General features: G+C 43.5%; 1 protein-coding gene across 4 annotated transcripts in view; it reads left to right on the top strand.

Annotated features, from left to right (window-relative positions):
- The window catches only part of LOC124049736 (protein sidekick-1-like), a 203391-nt gene that overhangs the window by 130422 nt on the left and 51500 nt on the right, over positions 1-21469 (top strand). For 3 of the 4 annotated variants that reach the window (XM_046371712.1, XM_046371721.1, XM_046371731.1), the window contains 10 exons: positions 836-1011; positions 3537-3620; positions 5590-5784; positions 6610-6726; positions 6872-7039; positions 7817-7919; positions 8024-8197; positions 11157-11293; positions 12428-12575; positions 19859-19999. In XM_046371712.1, coding sequence (XP_046227668.1) covers positions 836-1011; positions 3537-3620; positions 5590-5784; positions 6610-6726; positions 6872-7039; positions 7817-7919; positions 8024-8197; positions 11157-11293; positions 12428-12575; positions 19859-19999 — 1443 coding nt within the window. Of the gene's footprint in view, positions 1-835; positions 1012-3536; positions 3621-5589; positions 5785-6609; positions 6727-6871; positions 7040-7816; positions 7920-8023; positions 8198-11156; positions 11294-11557; positions 11947-12427; positions 12576-19858; positions 20000-21469 lie in introns of those variants that run through there. The other variant, XM_046371739.1, reaches the window with a different exon arrangement.

Genomic DNA, 21469 nt, shown 5'->3' with positions numbered 1-21469 from the left:
TTTTGTTTCTGATACACGAACGCTCAGTTTTCAGAATTGTGTGCGCTGTGTGTAAAAACTAGAAAAACTGTAATATGTCGGTGCCGTCTAATGTGACCAACAAGGTGATTGCTATCAAAACTAAAGAACGCAGTAATAATGCATCAGAACAATGTAACTTTAATGATCTGTGATCAAATGTGTTGTAGAGATCACTTGTTCAAACAGCAGCTTGAGTTTCATAAACAGCTTATTTTTTATGCATTAATTCTTGTTTGTTCAGTGACTCCCACTATGCTGCACCAACCGAAACCTGACAGCTAACAATTATTTTTATGATCAATATGTGATTCATTTAGTCTCTAAAAATGTCAAATTAGGAAAAATGTGAGTTTCCCAAGGTTACATCCTCAGATTGTCTCTTTTGTCCAACCAACAATCCAAAACTCACTAACTCTTCATTTACTTGTACTTCCTGTTACTTGTTTATACGACTTTGAAGCTGTGCCGAGGAGAGTGCATGTAGAAGGCAGATGCGTACATCAAATGCAAATTCTAAGCCAGATCGCTGACGGTTTCATGTAAAAAACTTTCACGAATAGGTACAATGCTGTATTACATACACACACAGACACAGACACACACACACATCCAGAGTAACTGACTGAAGCTCTACTGACTGCTCTGATATACAGACTGTCGTCATTCATTTCCTGCCTCACTGACATGTAAACTGATGGATTTAATATGTTCTAATTGGCTTCTGTCACTTCTTTCCCTTTTCTCCCATTCATTCCACTCCTGCTATTCCTGTTCTCTTTCTCTTCTCTTGTTGTCTTTCTTCCTCTCCTCTCAGGCCGGTGGACAGCCTTGTGGTGTCATGGAAACATGATGGGCGTCAGATGAACAGTGGGCGTCGGCTCGTTTTTTCTGCCCCTGGCTCCTCTGACACGGGCTTATATGTTTGTGAAGCATTGCTTAGCAACGGCAGTGCCAAACCTGTGGAGGCAAGGGCACACCTCACTGTAATGGGTAAGAGAAAAAGCACACACACACACACACGCATGCGCTAACATGATTATCCACAATTATCCTGGGTAGGCCGACCCATCAAGCCTGATGTACCATTAATTTTAGTTTTAACCTTGCTATCGTCTTTTCTTGTACATTTATGTGCTCCGGGCAGTGTTTCCTTCTGCTTATTCCTCCATTTATTCCTGTTCTTCTCCTGGAAGCGTGACCATCAACGCCCCGGGCAGCGACTGTCAGCTGCAGGACTACTCGAGCCGAATCTGTAGTCCGCGCTCACCGATGAGCTGCCTGTTGTGGTCACGAACAGCTGCTGCATTCATGAACACACTAAATTCGTCCACGTGCGATCGCAGTCACAGAGTCACAAAATGGCGCCACAGACACACATGCGTGTTTGCCCCTTCGGCTAAATTAGTTTTGTTCCCCGGGGTCGCCAATCAATAAGAGAACACTGAAAGCACTCAAACAGGAGCGCTCTCATCACAATCCACTCCTGTCCTCAATATGTGTGCGTAAATAGAAAGCAACATAGACGCAGCGAGGGAGCGTGTGATTGATGAAGCGAAACTTTTCTCTCCCCCCCCCAGTTCGTCAGCGTCTTTTTTGATCTGCTGTGATTGTCGAAGCGAGGGAGCACCTAAAGCGGAGAGAGCAAACTACCCACGCCTTCAGAATGCTCACTAGTCAGAAAAGACTCGGCTGAATATTTATACCTCAGTCACTCCCTTTCTGTGCCACCCTCGCTATCTACCACCAAGTTTTGTACTCTCTGCCTGCCTCTCTCTTTCTGTCTCTCTCCTCCCTCTATCTCCCTCTCTGCGTTATCTTCCTTCATTAGGCCAACAGGACTGTTAAGGCCTGCCTGGCAGGGACAAAGTCTGCATGCATTCATATGTATCAGAGGAGCAGAGACTGATGAATACATCGGTACTGATCCTACATTTTTTTCTTTTCTTTTTTTCTCCACTACGGGCTCAACAGACCTTGATGCTGTGAAAGGGATTCCTAAACAGAATAGTGTATGTGTCTGTGTGACACTAGGAGATAGCCTCAAAGGCACTCATTATTCAATGTCATTTCTTTTCTGCCCAGATCCACTAATCGGAATATGTATGACACTGCGTGCCCGTGTTGTGTGCCGTACAGACGACTGCTGGCGCGAGCAACAATACATCTGTTGTTGTTCTCCATCTTTGTTTTGCAGGCAACGGGGGAATCCACCAAAGTTCAAAGCTCTAAACCCACCAACCCAAACACTCCAAAAAACTGTGTTTTGTTGCGCGTCAGGGTCCTTGCGCTCACCTGACTGAAGGCGATTTATGCACCTGCGTTATCGGTGCCACACCACATGGCTGTTATTCATCTCTTGTTTTCCTCCTTCTCCCTTCGCTGCACGCCTCCCGCGTTCTCCTGTCAAAAGTCGTGCCGAATTCCGCCGTGCGCAGTAAAGATAGGAGATGCGTGCATGTGTGGGTTTAAAAGTTACCATGGAGTAGTGAAGAGTCGGCGTAGTCGAGTAGAATAAATGCAGCACCGACATGGGAATCCACACACACACACACACACACACACACAGCGTGATCAAACCTGTGCAGTTTGTCTTTTTTTGTTATTGCTACCTCAGTTTACCCCTCCACTGTGTGCAGCAAAGAAGGGGAAACTGAGAGAAATGATGCTGGAGCAAAGAAAGTATGGAGGCTTAGAGCAGAAATGTGGAAATTGAACTTCTATTAAAATGTGTTCTTCTCATTCTGTAAGAATTCTATCTTTGTGCGTTCATTATTTAGCGCATGCACCGGACATGTAATTTTCCTTTATGTCATTTTTCAGTGAACAAGGTGCCACTTTTCCACAGATGCTGGACAGAAAATGAATTAGCCAGTCTGTCTCCCTCTCCCCCCTCTCCGGGCTTGCTGTGTCAATATCTCCCGCTAAATATTAACAAATGTTCCTGAAAGAAATGGAGCGTATGCAGGAGGAAGTCATTTTTTTCCTAACATGTAGCATTACAGTAATACACCAAAAGGCACATATTCACTTTCAAAAATGGAGGGAGTCTTTGTTTCTCAGTCGCTCTCAGCATTTAGGGCGACACTGGTGAAGATGTTTATGGGGAGCAGTTATTGGCAGGGAAATGGAGTAGGTTGAAAAGGGGATTGTTTCCCTTGGGACACTCATGTTTTTCTGTGACAGTGTGTGTGGAAGTCATTTCACAAGGCGTATAGACAGAAATCCTGCCTTGCAATGACACTCGAGATACTCAGGGCCACGAGGGGGAATGGCGCTTTTGTTTTGGTTTTTTCCACTCCAAGTGTCTTCTCTATTAAAGAATAAATACTTGGAGGAGGCAAATTCCCAGTTCTTGGTTGATTGAGCAAGTTTTTTTTTTTTTTTTTAAGGGCTTGTTATTAATAGTTCAAACAGTTCTTCCTGTTATTCAGTGTGGGATGTTATCTTATCCGTATATTAGCACAGAATGTGCTCCGTATTTAAGTGCTTTACGTTTTGTGTCTTTTTCTCCGTAGAACCACCTTCTCTGACCGCTCAGCCTAAGAGGACGATCTTTGCTGACCTCGACAAGAATGTAGACATCCCCTGCCTGGCTACAGGTATGCTGTGTGTGTGTGTGTGTGTGTGTGTGTGTGTCCATATACTGTAGATACTTGAATGATTTCTTTTCATATTCTCAGTTCAGTTTCTCTGGTCCATTCTGGCTGTAAGGGGATCTGCTCCTAAAGTTCAGTGTAAGAAGCCAGTGACTAAAACCCGAAGTCCTCCGCTCTGATTAAAAATACATTTTGAAATTCAGTTTGAAACTAATTAGAAGACCTCAGCCGTTTGAATCACTGAAGCCAAGTCTTGCAGTGTTGCAGACTTTTTGTCTGAAATTAGCTCTTTTTGTTTCATTAAACAGTGTTTCCAGGCTGAGGATGGATGAATGGATGGATAGTAACACAAACAGGGAATGCTATGCTTGTTAATTTTGGAAAACACCCACTCGATTTGACACACTCAGAATACTGAAGCCTCAGATGAGCTTTGGCTGGAATTTGCGTTTTTGCGCAGGACGAGGGCTGTATGTTCTGTCCCCTTTTTCTCGAGCTGGGATTGCTTTAGGTGGAAAAGTCTTCACTGCCAGTGCAGGGATGAGGAATGATCACAGCAGTAAATAACTCTTTCAATGTACACGTGAAAATGCGTGTACTTAATACTTTGCATGCTTGAAACTAACTAGCTTACGATCTGAAACCAAGGCCAGAAGGCCTTGATGCCCCTGTCCTCAGCTCTGGTGTTGGAAGGAGTGTTGGGGAGGAGGTTTCACATGATCCGAGAAGTGAGGTTCAGGTGGTGGTCAGGAGCTCAACTGATTGTGGTGGATCCTTTGTACCCTTTGGTAAAGACTGTCTCGTTTATCCAGTAACGGTCAAGGCAGATGGCCGCCCATCTTGAGCCGGGGTCTGCTCCGAGGTTTCTGCCTTCTAAAAGGCAGTTTTTCCTCGCCACTGTCGCCAAGTGCTTGCTCAAGGGGGAATGTTGGGCTCTCTCTATTTTACAATTTAATTAAAGAGTTTGGTCTAGACCTGCTCTAATTGGAAAGTGTCATGAGATAACTTTTGTTGTGAATTGGCGCTATATAAATAAACTGAATTGAAATTGAATTAACCAGTAGAGTCAAGGTGACTCTGTCGACCTTAACATCATGCCGAGGTTTGATTTCATTCAGCGTGTGTGTGTGCATTAGTTTGTAGGCCTCTTGAACACTGACTCTTGCTTTTAAATGGATTACACGAAAACATTCATATGAGCAGAAGTGGACAAAGCTCTAAAAACTGCAACACATTCCTCTCTCTCTCTCTCACACACACACACACACACACACACACACACACACACACTGAGCGGGTTTATGTTCCTCCTCAGTAATCTGATACAGTGGCAGTGTAATTAAATAGCAGAGGCCTGAGGGTATGGAGGGAGGGATGGAGGCTGGGAGGAGGAACGAGGAAAGGAGGACAGACAGAGCGCAGAGTGACAGAGTGAGCGAGACAAGGAGGGGGCGAAAAATACTTCACACATGTCTGTGAAAGCTTGACACCAACAGATTGAGAGGAAAGTGTGGAATTCATCTCTCCCTCCTTCAAACACACACACACACAGACACCGAGGTGTGCAGGGTTGAGACAGAGTAATTGTATGAACCCCCCTGCATGTCATACCTGGCATGTCTGTCAGACAGGTGGGAGCTGAAGCTGGAGATATTCTGCACGCTTTTCTTGCCCACATCTTTTATTCAGAATGTTTTTTGGCCCCCTCTGCCACCCTTACCCTACCACCTACACCCTGCAATCAATATATAATTAGCAGTCATTATGCCCGCATGCATATTTATAGGGAGAGAGTGGATAAGAGAAGAGAGATTGGTGAAAAGAGTGTGTGTGTGTGTGTGTGTGTGTGTGGCTGTTTTAGTGGGAGTTGGAGCAGTTTGCTCAGCAGTGAGGTCAGCTGGCTTCTTATTAAGGGAAATTGAACATTTTCTCCCTCCGTGTGCTCGCCTTTCGTGTTCGTGCTCGTGTGTAGGCGTGCCTCAGCCCAGGATAGAGTGGTTTAAGGATGCGGTGCCTCTTTCCAAACTGGCCAACCCTCGCTACAAGGTCACCGCAGCAACCGGGCTGACGGTGCGCAGGGTGCAGCCAGGAGACGGAGGAATATTCCAGTGCCTCGCTCGGAACGCTGCCGGAGAAACCCAGGCACACACACAACTCCTTGTCTCGAGTGAGTTTGTCTGACACACACACGCACTCACACACGCACTCACACAGTAAGGCACACGTGTGTGTCCACACACACCTACAGCAGCATTAATTCTACCTTCAAGTTTCTGCTATTTTTTGACAAAATCTGAATTTACTCTTTTACTCTGCTGCTCCCTTTGTATGCGTTCCTATCTGGTGTCATTGTTTTGTAGGGCTGTAATAAAATCTGTTTGAAATCATTGATTAGTCTCATTAGTCAATTGATTAATTGTGAAGCCTCTCAAATGTCACAAAATAGTACAAAATTTCCATCAGAGCTTCCTAAAAATATCATGTTTCCCCTCAAATCATGAAAACCAAGAAAAATGGGAAATCCTCACAAGTAGTAAAATAGTTGCAGATTATTTTTGTGTTTTCAGCCGTAGACGTTTGCGGTGGTCGTTAATTTCACTTGCCTTGTGCTGTGCTTTGCATTGCAAAGTGACTTGTTTTTACAGAGGAAAAGAAAACGGTGCGTCAACTGAAGCAAAATCCAAAATCTTTGCCTTGCCTTTGTGTTTTGCAGCCTGTGCTGTATATACGGCTGTATTTGTGTCAGTAGAGTTACATTCTGTTTAGTCAGTGTTATAATTAAAACTAGCCATGAAGCTTCCACACCATCACCCTCCACATTTATGCACATGCACGTAGCTCAAGGCGATGAATAAAGCCTCCATTGATCAAAGAGGGAGCATTTGCGTTTAGATCAACTTTCTTTATCCATTCTTCTGTTTCGTCTTTGTCATTAAGCTCCCCCCTCCTTTCACCAACCCCCCCAATCTCATGCTTTCTCCCTGCGTTTCAGGTGTGGCCCCCACGTTTACATTCCCACCGTCTGACCAAACAGTAACTGACGGGAACACGGCCTTGTTTACCTGCCAGACGAGCGGAGCGCCAAAACCTGCCATCACCTGGAGGAAAGGTACCGCACCACACGCTCTGCAGTACACACTGGACATACACACAAAGACACAAACGCACTGGCATGCTGTGTTTGTAATTAAAAATGCGTGACTTCATTACTTTCATTCATCTCAAGGCTGTTTTCACATTTTCTGTCTCTGTAGGGTCGCAGGTCTTAGCTAGCGGCTCTGTCCAGGTCCCCAGGTTCACACTGCTGCAGTCAGGTAGTTTGGAGATTCAGCCAGTCAGCTTCCAGGATTCAGGAGAATACACCTGCTTCGCCTCCAACTCGGAGGGAACAATCAACGCCAGCGCCACGCTTACCGTGTGGAGTAAGACACAAACACATGTGTACAGTACACACTTAAACTGCTCAATATACATTTGCGAAACAGAGTTAAACAGACATGGAACACTAATTTATCTGTAGCTGTCCAATCGCATTAGCTCAGGCTGATGAACAGCAGCGTGATTGGTTATTGATGCAGTGGGCCGGTGCAATGGTGAAATAATCATTCGATTGGCCCGGGTAAGAGGATGATTGATTACCTGGTCAACTTATTGATTGGCTGATTTTTTTTTTTTTCATCTTGGCAGCTCCAGATTAAATACTGTTGAATTGGATTAACCCAAGACTGTCTGTTGAGCACTGCGATATATCACAAGTATACCTCTTGTATATCACTTGACGGTCTGGATTGCTCTCTAATATTAACAGATGGCCTCTGCAGTGCATCCACATTTAATTCTCACCAGTGCATTTTTTTCTCTAAAGAATCTGAAACATGTGAAATGGCTAAAACCTGAATGGAACAAAATACCAATAAATTGACCGAATTAAGAAAGGAGGCACACTTGTGTGTTGTTTCACTTCAACGGTTCAGGGCTGAGCTACAGAAGTTATGTCTCATTACTCTGGAGATGCATTTAAATGTACACGTTTTCAATAACACAGTGTGTCATGTTAATATAAGAGTCTACTAAACAAATTTCATTACAGCCTCTAAACATATCCTGCCTGTGTCACCGCTCTCTTCTCTCCTCTTTCTTTCTACTTCTTCTTCTTCTTCTGCTTCTTCTACTCTGCATTTCCCTCGGATATTTTGCAGGTCGTACAGTCATTTCTGTGCCTCCAACAGACCAGCGTGTTATCAAAGGAACCACTGCTACTCTGGACTGCAGTGCCACACACGACCCCAGAGTCAATATCAGGTACCCGTTCGTCCATTTTTGTCTATCTGCATACGTATTCACTCATACGCTGTCTGCTTGTCTTCCCTGGAATTGGTTTGACATGTGCTCCTCCTCTGCTGCAGCTTCAAGTGGGAGCGAGGTGGCATGCCGGTCCTCCCAACCAGCGGAGGTCGAGTCTCCGTGCGCCAGGGCTCCCTCACTATCGGCCAGACGTGGTCAGGTGACATTGGGGATTACACCTGCACTGTGACATCACAGGCTGGCAACGATTCTCGCTCTGCTCGCCTTGAAGTCATGTGAGTTCAGAGAGTTTGATTGTTGTTTCAGTCTGGCCCACAAACTCTGAAAACCAGTAACGGATGCTCTTGCTTCAGAGGTGCTGGTGGACGGATTTGTTCCCTAACTGATTCCCCACGTCCCCCGTCTTTATGCTAAGCTAATTAGCCGCTGGCTGTACCTGAGCACGCTAACACAGAGGTGCTATTAGTTTGCTCATTTAACTCGGGGCAAGAAAGTGGATAATTGCAATTCTGTTTTTTATTAAGTTGTGACCAAATTGTACATGGGTTGTACATTTTATGTTACCGCACATTACCTTCAGAAAATTAGCACACTGTAGATGATCACAGTATTTATATGGTATTTGTATAAATACTGAACTGGCATTCATCCAGTTGGCGAAGTGTGAATTGTTTACTTCTTTGTGATTAGGCACAACAACATCTTTGACATTTTGTGCTGCAATCAAGTGGGAAAACAAAGAGCCAGTCTATAGCAAAGAGTGGTATGATTGCAAATATGATTTATAGGGATGATGTTTTTGGATTAGGTTTAAAAAAAAAAAAAAATCAAGAGGAAGGCTGGCCTTCATTGTACATGCGATTCAGGAGAAACAGAACATAAGTAATTTAGAACATTTCTAAACATAATGAAAGCATTAGTGTCAGCTCATGTCAGCGCTTGTCTTAATGAAATAATTGCTTTTTTCCAAGAATAGCTATGCTCTGTCAGGGGTCAGACACCCTCTAAAGCACATACATGTCTCGTATCATTAAAACTGTAAGGTGTGAGAATGTAGTTAGTTAGTGTAAGCTATTATTAGGTAGTTCTGTCTGTAGTGTAAGGTCATATCTGCTATATCTGCTGTGTGTGTGTGTTTTGTGTGTGCATGCTTGCAATCGTGGTTTGGGCGAACACGTGTCACATTTCGTGATTAAATACATGCCACTCGCGCATTTTAAGTGCATCCCACAGCCCAAATAGCCTCATTACAGCAACACTACCAGGTCTTTTGTTAGTAATGGGCACTTGTGTAATCTGTTCATAAAATGCACTTATGCTATACTGATACAATTGCAGGGTAGGCGAGAGAGAGAGAACGTGAGTCCGCTCCTTCTGAATCATACAGCGATGAGAGGTTACTCATGTCCAACTCAGAAGGAGGAAGTGGGTCTCTGTTTACGGACTGAGCAAAAACATAAAAGCAGCGAGGGGATTTCTGTCCGACCGTGTGTTCATGTGTTCGTGTGTGCACGCCCGTGTGCGTGTCTGTGCGCAAGCGCATTCACATGTGTGACTGACATTCTCGTTAGCTCAGTATCAATGGGTCACGGAGGCTAACAGACGTTGGCGGCCGAGGAGACAGACTAATTACCAGCAGGTTATTGGTTCAACTCCCGCAAGAGCCATCCATGTGTCCGTGATTGTGTCTCAGCGCGAACGTGTGTGCGTGCGTTTTGTGTGGGCTCTGTGAAGGTAGTTGGTCTAACGTTCTCTAAACTCATCCATTAATTAATGTGATCATGTCAGCTCAGAAGAGAAAACATCATTCTCTTTCCCCTCACTCCCCCTCTGCCTCATTCACCGCCTGCCCTCGCTTCTTCTTCATCGTGCTCTCACATTATGTCATATTCTTCATACATCTCTCTCTCTCTCTCTCTCTCTCCCTCTCTCTCTCTCTCCCTCTCTCCCTCTCTCTCTCTCTCTCTCTATCTTTCCTGCATTTTCTTACTTCATACCCACATGAATATTAGAATTTAAAACTACACACACAGCAAAGACAAAAACAGACTTAAAAAATAAAAGAGTCTGAAAGCCTGCAGCCTATTAGAGGAGACATTTTGTGGATATTAGCTCATCCACGATTGTTTAGAAATAATTAATGAGCTTATGAGTATGGAACAAAGCTGGTTCGGGCACAAGGGAACATGTCTTTCGTCATGCTTTTGATATAAATGTATTGATTTAGTTCTTTTATGTGGTCTGTTAATAAATTCACTCCTGTTATCTCTGCTAGCACCTGTAGCTTTCACAGAGTGACACTAAAATGCTGCTTTCCATTCCTTCTCCTCCTTCAAGCCAAGTGTTTTTTATGATGCACTAAAATGGGTATAATCAAATGTCCGGACAGTCTTTATTGCTTTCATGAATATATATCTGTTGCTTTTTGTGTTATTGTCATGGCAGGGATGCACAAATATCCACAGGGGATGGCCAACTGTCTGGAGAATTTCTTTTTAATAGATGTGATGAAATATATTTGCTGGTTTCCAGATTGCACGCAGAATAAAAATATCACAATAAAAATATGCAAACCAGAGCCATATTTAGAAGACACCTCCCACTGGTCCAGACCCAGGAACCAACCACAGCGTCAGAGCCAGCGTTATTCCACCACACATACTCAAAACAAGCAAACAAAACATAAGGAACACGCATCCGTCTAATGGAATATCTTGGCACTTTGTCACAGACTTGTTCATGAAACATAAATACATAAATACGTATTTACATGCTGACACACACTCTTGTTGAGATGTAGATGTTAAAGGAGTAGTTTGACATTTTGGGAAAGTCAAATAAGAAGATTTATTTTTATTGTCCATACTATGAGATGGTAGATGAGTAGCTACAGCAGGTAGCCAGGACCTTTAAAGCTCTCAGATTAACAAGTTATATTTCATTTGTTTAAAACATAATAAAAGAAGTGTAAAAACGTCGGTTTGTGGTTTTATGGGGGTTCTGTTCTATTTCTTGGCCTGAAGCACCTATTTCTGGTTGCTGGACAGCTGCTCGTGGCTGAGAAGTAGTCTGGCAAATAAAACAGCCGTCACAGTGTGAGATGTAGAGGTGCTGGTCTTCACGCTGACTGCAGCGTCATGTTTAGCGTGCGTACACTGTATGAGAGCGGCGTCGATCTTCTCGTCTCTGATGTTTTTGGGTCTTTCTTCTCTTTTGTTTTCTTTTTTTGTTCAGCGAGCTGCCACACTCTCCTCGCTCCCTGACTGCCCGTCTCAATGACTCTGACTCCCGCTCCGTCCTCCTGTCCTGGCTGCGCCCCTTTGATGGGAACTCCCCACTTCTGTACTACCTGCTGGAGCTCTCTGAGAACAGTATGTGTGTGTGTGTGTGTGTCTTTGTGTTTGTTTGTATGTGGGAATACTTTATAGTCCCTGAGCAGCAAACAGCTGTTCACTTGCAGTCTACCAGGCACTGACACACACTCATTTACAAGAGGCAGACATATGGAGAACGGTGTTGCTGCGTAAATGTACATCCAGGTTCCCTATAAATAAACTCTTACTCTCCTTGCGCCCTCAAATGTCAAATGAGAAATAGAGGAAGAGAGAGACAGAGAGAGAGAGACTGAAGAGTAGAATGACAGGAGGAACAGATTGGAGAGAGATGGCTGTGGAGCAGCTCTTACTCCTGCTGTAAGCTAAGGGGATGGATTGGTGAAGATCACGTGCAGAGCTGTTACAAGCACTTGGCCAAAGGAGCCGGACTGATGGACAAATGTCAAACGTTAATGCAGTTTGACATTTTAAGCAATCTTCATTTTGGTAGGAAGAGAGAAAGAAGACCGCAGGAAAACAACTTCATGTTTTCTACTGGCTCCATTTCAGCAGCTGTTTTGTAGCATCTTCAAAAATACCGTACCAAAATAATGATCGAAATAACAATGTTTAAACGTCTGGTCAATTTCAGTAAAGACTGAATCCAGACAGTGAGGACTGGACAGGGGTTTTGTGCACAATGATTACCCGTACGTGTTTTCTATGTACGTATATGTGTTTTGGATTGTGTTCCCGAGAGAGTGGGCCATTATAAGCACAATGTGTTTTCATGTCAGACAATGGCTCCTTTTAAATGACACACACATTACCGTTTGTACTTAGACTGATGTGCACGTGGCTCGTGCGATGATAATACTGCATCTGTCTGTGGTATCTTCTGGAGAAAGACTGAAGACTGAAAGATAAGCTGGCAACAAGCTGGCGTTATTACACAGAAGCATCTGTGCTTTTTTTTATGAATGCCCCTCTTACCTCCAAACTTTCTTTCTTGGAACTTGTTTTTTCTGTAACACTCCCTCTCCCCTTCTCTTCCTACCTTCCCTCTTTGCCTCTTTTATCTGTTCCTCCCTTCTTTCCTTTTGATTTATGGGTCCTGAGTGTCCCCGTGTCTGTGTTTGTCCTGCCTCAGCCAGATATTATCAGCCTCTAATCTCTGTGTCTTCTGTCTAGACTCACCGTGGAAGGTCTACCTATCAGAGGTCGATGCTACAGTGACCAAGGTATCAGTGGGCGGGCTCACGCCTGCCAGAACCTATCAGTTCAGACTTTGTGCTGTCAATCAAGTGGGCAGGGGTCAGTACAGCGCCGAGACGCAGAGGTAAGAGCTTTGAAATGCACATTCAAAGACACATTCAGTCACTGACGCACATCTGGGACACACACTCACCAATACCAGAAGCCACACTGCTATTTCACTGATGTTTTCTAAAAAGCATGAAAACATTTTTCATGTAGAACACGCCGTGATGTGTGAAATAGAGATTTTTTTTTTCAGTCTCTTCCATCCCTGTGTAATAGACTTGGTCACACTGCCGTACGCAAACTTGGAATGAATAAACTGGTACCTTTCTGCAGTCAAAAGGCATCGTGTATGCACACCCACACACACACTAATTTGTGTATCTAAGTGTGTGTGTGTGTGTGTGTGTGTTCTGTGACACAGTATCATGTTGCCATGACTGTGGATAGGGACATGGTATTCAGAAAGGGGATGAAACAAAGATGAATTCTAACAAGGCGAGGGCGAAGGGAGCCGCCTTTTTTATTTAGAATCCATTTTCTTTGCAATGAGCAATTTATATTCATCACATCCGAGCTGTAGATGTCTATGCGATGGTGTGTATATGTGTGTGTATTTCCCTGCCAGTCTTCTTCCTCAGCACATCGTGAACTAAACATCATAAATGATGAAATTAACTGCTCTGTGTGTCTCTGTGTAAAAGAGGGAGTGTGGTTTGGCCTGAAAAGTAAATAGATCGCTGTGCACGTGTTTCATGTTTGTGTGTGTATGTGTGTGTGTGTGTGTGTGTTTGCATGTTTATCCCGAGACAAAACACTAATGGGGATAATTATGACGCCTTAGCAGTGATGGTACTGGATTGAATGAAAGAGGGTTGCAGGGGGTGTGGCAGACCTCTTTACAGTTTGGCTCCTGAGTGCACACATGTACCAAATCTCTGACACTCACACACAATACAACAGATGTGGCCATGCAATAAAAGGTGGACACACACACACACACACTCAAACATGGTTTTGTCTGGCTGAAGAGAGTGACCACAGCCAGACGCCAGTTGTACTTGTGCCAAACTGACTTGCAGCAGCAACAGCAGCAGCTGCCATCACATTCTCACACTTCACTTCAGTCTTTTCCTTCTTCTCAGCTTGCAGTTCTTCTTTTTTTCTCCTCTCCTTCTTTTCTCCCCTTCTGCGCCTTTCTCCTCCTCCTCCTCGTCCTCCTCCTCCTCCTTCTTCTTCTTCTTCTGCATGCACCAGTGCATTGTTTCCAACCTTGTGCATAGCCCAGAGTTGGCTGTTAGAGGCTGCTGGAGAATAGACTGAATTGATTTTCACTAAATGAAGGACTGGCAGACAGACAAGTCATCACTGGTCAGTGTATCAGAGCAGATGGATACGTCTCTTCTTCAGTGTTTGTCTCGTACGTAACCATCCGCACTTCGCTTTTTCATCCGCTGGACGTTTGCCTGGATGAGACTCGCGAACGAACAGTCGCAGATGCCAAGGCGCGTGCTGCACTTGACACAGAGGGAGAGTGAGGCAGAGGAAAATGGCCTGCAGAAGCTCTGGGCTCCAAATGAGAGGGATGACAAAACGCACTAATGTGGACAGAGTGAGGGAACGGGACAGAGATTGAAGAAGAAGCTTGTAATATTGATGACTAAAAGGCCTTATTAAAGTTTGAACTTCCAGCTGTCTCTGCACTCTCCCGTTTTGTTCTTGTCCTGATTTATCACAACAGCATTAATTTGTACTTTTTCTCTCTCTCTCTCTCTCTCTCTTCCTCTCTCTGTTTGCACCATTACCCTTCCTTGTTTTCTCACATCCTGTTATTCAAGCGTCCTGGGAGATGGACATAAGCTAAGAGTGGATTAATGAATGTGATCAAAGCTGAAAAACATCACCTCTAAATGCAAAAACTCTATTGAAGAATACAAATAAACCATCTGTGTCACACACACACACACACACACACACATGCACACAGTTATTCATGCATGACCAACACTCACACCATTACCATCTTTGCAGAGGACGCATTAAAGGGGGAAGACAGATTGTGCAGAAATGTCTTGAACTCGGGGGATCATCAGAACTTTAAAGCATCTGTCTTGGTTTTCTTTGCCTTTACTCGTGTATATATATATATATATATATATGTATATATATATATTTTTTTTTTTCATTCCAGCTGTTCAGTCAAAACCAGAACACCTCAGACTTTAACACTGAATGTGTGATAAAGTCCTCTCTTGCTTTTTCTATCTATCATATACACATTAATACACACATGTAAATTTTTAAAAAAAAAATTAATGCTTTAAGAGCTCCACAAAAGGATTTAAAGATTTACGCTAGATTTGTCCTATGTTTTCCAACATGTAAATCTTAAATTATGTGTCTGTGTGTAACTGTAGCAGCAGTTATGCTGAGGTTGCCCGCAGCATTCAGACAGAGAATTTAAAGAGCAAAAACATCAGGACGATTGTGCGATCGAGAAGGTTTGCACTGAAAAACGCTTTGCTTTCAACTTACTCGAGTTTTTCTGTCAGTGTGCACAAAATGTAGAGGGATGTCATTAAAATAGACTATATAGACAAACGTATTAGGGCACCTGACAATTACACCAGCAGGGACTAAAGTGATATCACATTCTGAATACACAGACAGCTTTGCAGCTGTAACAGCTTCCTCTCTTCTGGGAAGGCTTTCCACAACATGTTGGAGTGTTTCTGTGGGTCAAGTTCTTCCACACCAAACTCATCCAACCATGTCTTTATGGAGCTTTGCTTTGTGCACTGGGGCACAGTCATGCTGGAATAGAAAAGGGCCTTCAACAAACTGTTTCCACAAAGTTGGAAGCATAGCATTGTCCAAAATGTCTTGGTGTGCTGAAGCATTAAGATTTCCCTTCACTGGAAGTCAGGGGCTGAGCCCAAACCCTGAAACACAACTCCTGTCTGAATACTTTTGTCTGTATAGTGTAGCTATGCAGCTATGGCCTAGAGGTTGGACAAGCAGCTTGTGACTGGAGAGTTGCGGGTTTGATTCCCCCCACACCAGCAGAAAAAACCTTGGGTGGGGGGTGAAGTGATTACACTCATCTGATGATGTCTGATGTGCTTGTACTCCTGCCATTCCTTGATAGAATAGATGTACAGCACACAATGGCCTCTCTTTTTTTACCTTGCCATTTAAAGTCTGTGTGTTTTCAAAGCTGACTACACTGAGCAAATGGAAAGTACACTTATTTGAGATCTCAGCACAAAAAGATATAGCCTCAGATCTGGACCTTGAAACTCACTCATGGCAAGTAGTTTTTTTATAAACAGTGGTAATGAAAAGGATTTTATTCAAACTAGATTTGAGAATTAGGATTTATTTTTTTTATTAATTTTTTTTTTTACACATTTGTATTAGTTTCACAGCCTTCAGTTCCACAGCGCTGAATAGAGTGAATAGGCACCTGATGTGCCCCCATTGTGGCCTTAGTGTTATTCCCGTTAAATGGATGTCATCTTTACCTGCTAAAATTCAGGTAAGAATCTACGAGCTACAGTCGTGAAGCACTTCTTAAACAAAGTCAACTATATCCAATTTTCATGAAGCATTTGTCTTTGTTTTAACTTAAAAAAATTTGAAATCAGTATACCAAAGTACACAAAGAATCCTGATCCAAAGCTAGCAGGAGTGATGAGTTTATATTTAGCTGTTGACTGATTGTGTGAGGCTGCGCTCTTTAATAATGTTATTATTACTTAGCTTAGCATTTAGCATGTTTAGCAGTAAGCACGAAGCACAGCTGAGGCTGATGGGAATGTCATGAGCTTTGCAGGTCACCAGTTTGATTGTACAATAGTATTTACAGATTTTGCCCTGACAATGGCACTGCATCCTGAGGGGCAGGGATGTATGTGCCAAATTTCATGCCAGTCCAGAGTTTCTATATTTCCCAGACAGAGTCTCTTTGTTGTGCCACCTTGTTCCCTTTGTGCAGCTTTTAGCCTCAGTCAAAAGCACCACATTTAAAGCCAGACAAGACTTAAAGAGTCACGCAAGAAGAAAATAAGCTCATCTATTTGGCTGGTTCCAATCATGTAACATCTGGCTTCCTTCTCCTTTTTATATCTGTTGCCCTCTGCTCATTTCTCTCTTATTTCCTACGCCTACTGGATAAATTTTACTTTGGTGTTCGAATAGAGGCAGACTTAACATCCTGGTAGCACCATTAAATTTAAGAATCGGTGTGTATGTGGAGTTAGTGAGAAAGCCAGTGGGCATTAAACTGTGGAGGATGACACAGATAGAAACTTTTACTAATTCCCACAGCATAGGGACTCACAAAACACCCCCCCCCCCCATTTTCACTTGCTCACTAGAAAACATGTACATTTCCTGCAGAAAATGTCCTCTTTTCCTTAATAACAAGGGACAAAGAAAGTGTGTCACACAGTGTTCAGACAAAGTTATGGGCTGTGTTTGATTTTTTTGGTTTCAGTACATGTGCTGATGTTGGTATGAATGTTTGAAGGTTGGGGTTTGGATATTTAATCTCTGGCGTTAAGTTGATGTCCTCACGCTGAACCCACTGTATGAAATATTTACCCATAATATGGGGGGGATTAAGTCAATTCACGAGGAGTTATTGAGTGTAAGTGTGTCAGTGTGCATTTGTGCGTGTGCCCGTGTTTTATTTGGAGGCAAACAGTGAATGACCGCATCTGTTCGGTACTGTATGGATGTGTGGGAGTTTGTGTAGCGTGAGGTTGTGTATATGCGTTAATGTGCATCATCAATTTCAGTCAAAAGCAGTGGCATAGTTGAAGATTATATATACCCCATATCCAGACGGCTACACTAATGCCCAGCTCGTTCACACAAGGCCCATTAGCCTATGCGTGTGTGTGTGTGTGTGTGTGTGTGTGTGCCGTGTATGCCTGCAGCACCTGGTGCTGCCTGACAGTGCCTAACCTAATGGAAGTAAAGCACAGCTGTAAAACCACTGGCCTGTGCCATATATCCGCCTGCGCAAGTCTCTAACTAACAGCTTTCACATCCCCGCCTGCACACAAACACACACACATGTGGATGTGTGCACGCATTTATAGGCACATACAGATTGGCATACAGAGACACATATATACAGAGAGCCATAGCACGACTAATGGCTCAATAGCTCATAGGGAATCATTCAGGGAGACACGGGGCACAGAGGGGAAGCAGCGGGAGGGTGGAGGGATGTAAATCTCCAGACATAATCCATGGAAGGGAAAAGACCATCGGATGTAGCAGTCTGTCTTAAGCTGGGAGAAATTTGTTTGGTGTGTTTATCTCTCTCTGTGTGTGTGTGTGTGTGAGAGAGAGAGAGAGAGAGAGGGAGAGACAGAGAGAGAGCACATATGGTTCTGATTACGTTAGCTGAGCTGCTTACAGTAAAGCCAGAGGCTGACCAGCTCAACTTGTGTGCTTTACCAACCATGAGAGGGCTGGAAGCTTTAATCACGGGTGGGGCTGTGAGGGGAGAAGGGAGGTGTGTGTGTGTGTGTGTGTGTGTGTGTGTGTGTGTGTGTGTGGCTGGTCAGAGTAGAAGAGAAGGGGAGGACGAGTAAAAGATAGAAGGATGAAATAATTGAGGCCAAAGGACATGATGGATGAAAGGTAAAAGTTTGCAGATGGGAAACAAAAAAAATGGAGAAGAGGATCACAGTGTCAAAAGAAAGAAAAAAAGAGTTTGGAGAGACAGAAGAGAGTCAAAGAGGGCAGAGAGTGTGAAACATCACACTGTCTCACTGGAAATTAAAAGACCAGCTCTTTCATCGCTCTCAGTAGTGATTTAACTACTTGCTGCCGTCACCCTGCGTGCGACAGCTGGGGCCTTATAAAACACACTCAAATGGATCAGTTTTGAAGTTCAGACTCAAACAGAAGATCATGTATGAGTCAATATTTATGAAGTCTTACTTTGACATGGAGCTGGTCTTATTGGTACGTCTACACTTGACTGCTTGTAGTCTGGGACTCACACATGTCCAAGCCTGTTTGCATGAGCTTTATGGAGCATGTAACGGGAATTAACAATGACATGTGTGACTATTTCTTTTTTAAACTGAGCCATAGTTCTTGTCTGTTCTGTCTTGTCGTTCTGCCCTCATCTTCTTCGCCACAGCGGCGACACACTCCCAAGCTGTGTGTTTGGCTTTGTTTGTTAACCAGCTGTTTAGTCCGCTGAATTATATGTGTTGCCTGGATTCAACCTACCATTGCTGTGATATTGTCCTCCAAGGAGTTTGATGTTCTGTGGATGTTTCTGACTAAATCCTCATTTGTGCTTGCATTGTATAAGGGTACATCATAAGGCAGGTGCCATCAATTTAAGTTGAGACAGCACAGTGATTCTTAGAAACCACTTAAGCAAGGTTTCTTATGCTCAGCATCTTTTTTTTTAAATTTAATGTAAGCAAACAGAAATGATCTTAAGTGAAAATCTAACAACATTTCTATAAATGAGATAAAGTTTATACAGCAAGGATTCAGGATCAAGCCAAGGGACACTTCAACATGCAGCCTTAACCAGGGCTGACCTTCCAATTAGCAGATGACCCTCTCTGCATCCTGAGCCACAGCCTCCTACTGGGAATAGTGCAGTAGGGTTGGGGTTTAAATAGCAACTGCCCAGACAACGATTTAAAGTGTATAACAGATTATAAACACTAATCTGCAACACACAGACACTAGATGCCTGTTTGATGTTCTAACCCAACAGCGATTCAACTTCTACCGACTTCATGAACGCCTTTTACGTTTGGTTTTTTAAACACCCGGTGCCCGCTCGATCATCCCCAAGAGAAATCCTGTGGCGCTGGAAGTGATGCGTTAAACGTTTCCATCAGCAGCCGCAGCCGCAGCCAAAGCGGCGGTGTTTTGTTTGAAATAAATGAACAATATAGCCAGAGATGAAAAGCACATGTATTGAATGAGACGATACACCAGGAGAACAAGGGAAGAGAGAAATGAGCCTTGAATTCAATAAGAATTCATCAGAGCTGCTTAAGCTGTGAGATGATTCTGTATAATAAGTTGCAGCTCTGTCCCGTATCCAGTAACAAACATGATAATTTGTTTGTAGACTGTCTGACCACCAGACTGCAGATGAAGATGAAGATACTTAGGAAAGAGAATTGCTATGAAATCCCTTTTTAGTCTGCTTAGCTAATAGACTGCTCCTGTGCAAACAGCCCAACAGGCCTTCTGCTCTGCCATACTGATATTGTCATTACAGGACTCCTAATAAACCAAACCCAAATCATTTGTCTCTGTTGCTCTCTCTTTTTCCTTCTGTGTGTGTGTGTGTATGAATGATAGATTGATGCTGAGGGAGGAGGCACCCAGCGCTCCTCCGAAGAATATTGTAGCCAGTGGGCGGACAAACCAGTCCATCATGGTCCAGTGGCAGCCACCGCCAGAACCCCAGCTGAATGGGGTCCTGCGAGGATACATACTCAGGTATACTCCTGGTGCTGGTTCACTTTTGGCGATGTGCAAGTCGTTATCTTGTCTTCTATGTGCAAAAGCATCTGTTATCTTGTGTACATTTCAGCACATTAAGAACTGCAGTTGAAATTATCCTGGTTTACAAAATCAATTAGTAAAGTCATTGATGAGTTGGATGCCCAAAAACATACAAAGTAATTTATCAAGGAGAAATGGCAAACATGGTACCAGCTTTTCAAATGTCAGAACTCTTATTTTTATACCACTGAAAATCTAAAAGAAATGTTGGCCTGGAAGAAAAAAATAAGCAGTTTCACATGGTCAGTAAACAACCCTAAAAGCAATTTTCTGATTACTCAGAAAGCTGCTATAAAGAAAACTTGTGTGAAAATGGATCTTGTAAAGAAATATTCTGTGAATTTTTTTTTTCCGTTAGCAAATATCACACACACACATCCTTAAACGGGCACGACGGCTTTTTACGGATGCTCTCGCTGTCTTGCGGCGGTCGTCCGTCCTTCACTTTGTCGTCTACCTTAAGTGTGACGCGCTGGCTGTAATCAAACTGTCATCAGCCGCCTCTCACAAATTTATGCATAATTGCAGTAGAAGTTATCAGGCCTCAGTGCTTGTTCGGTGTGTTATCTGCTTCCTATTCATAGAGTACAGAGCCCCCACCCCTACCCCTGCCCTCCCCTTCGGGTTCTCCCTCATGGCAGATCATCACCCCCACCCTTCCTCCTCCTCCTCCTCCTCCTCCTCCTCCTGTGTGAGTGTCAGTGTGTCAGGTGGAGAGAGAGGAAAAAGGGGTTATCTCCTCTCCACTACGCAGATCCCCTGTCAGCCTCCGGCGCCCTCTTGCTTTGTGCATGTGTTTGTGTGTATGAGTGTGTGGGCGTGTGTGTGTATGTGTGTGTACAGGATGCATGTGTGATAGAGCGCTGACTCAGCCGGTGAAACGTTGGAATATCCCGTTACACTGAATAGGCTTCATATTAAAACGCTGACATGTGGATTATTACTCCATTCAGCTCCATCAGATATGTACAATACCTAAGTGGTATTACACCTCCCTGTCTGGTTGGGTCATATATCCTTTTAAGTGGACGTTTATATCATATGCACTAAAGCAAAGGCCTTGAAGGCGCACTGTTCAGAAGTGTGTATCGGCATTAATGGGTTTTATTCTTCAGGCTTTCTGATGTGATTCGAGCAACTTCTCGACAATTGCAAATCTTTGAGTATAGTTTCAGTGCCTCGCAGCCATGGCCAACATAATGTAATACAATATAAGGTAATATAATAAATAATACTGTGAAACATGTTTTTTTTATCAGTGTTCAAACATATACAGAAGGTATGCTGGTATGATTTTATTCCAGTCTGGAGACGCATTTCTGCACATTTGATTCTGTCACATTCATCCATTCAGTACTTTTGTCTGGAGTGATGTATATTTCTTTGTCCATTCATATTCACACG

Source organism: Scatophagus argus, chromosome 2, assembly GCF_020382885.2.
Source record: "Scatophagus argus isolate fScaArg1 chromosome 2, fScaArg1.pri, whole genome shotgun sequence".
Taxonomy (NCBI): domain Eukaryota; kingdom Metazoa; phylum Chordata; class Actinopteri; family Scatophagidae; genus Scatophagus; species Scatophagus argus.
The sequence above is the reverse complement of the archived record's forward strand: the minus strand, read 5'-3'. Positions and strand labels throughout refer to the sequence as shown.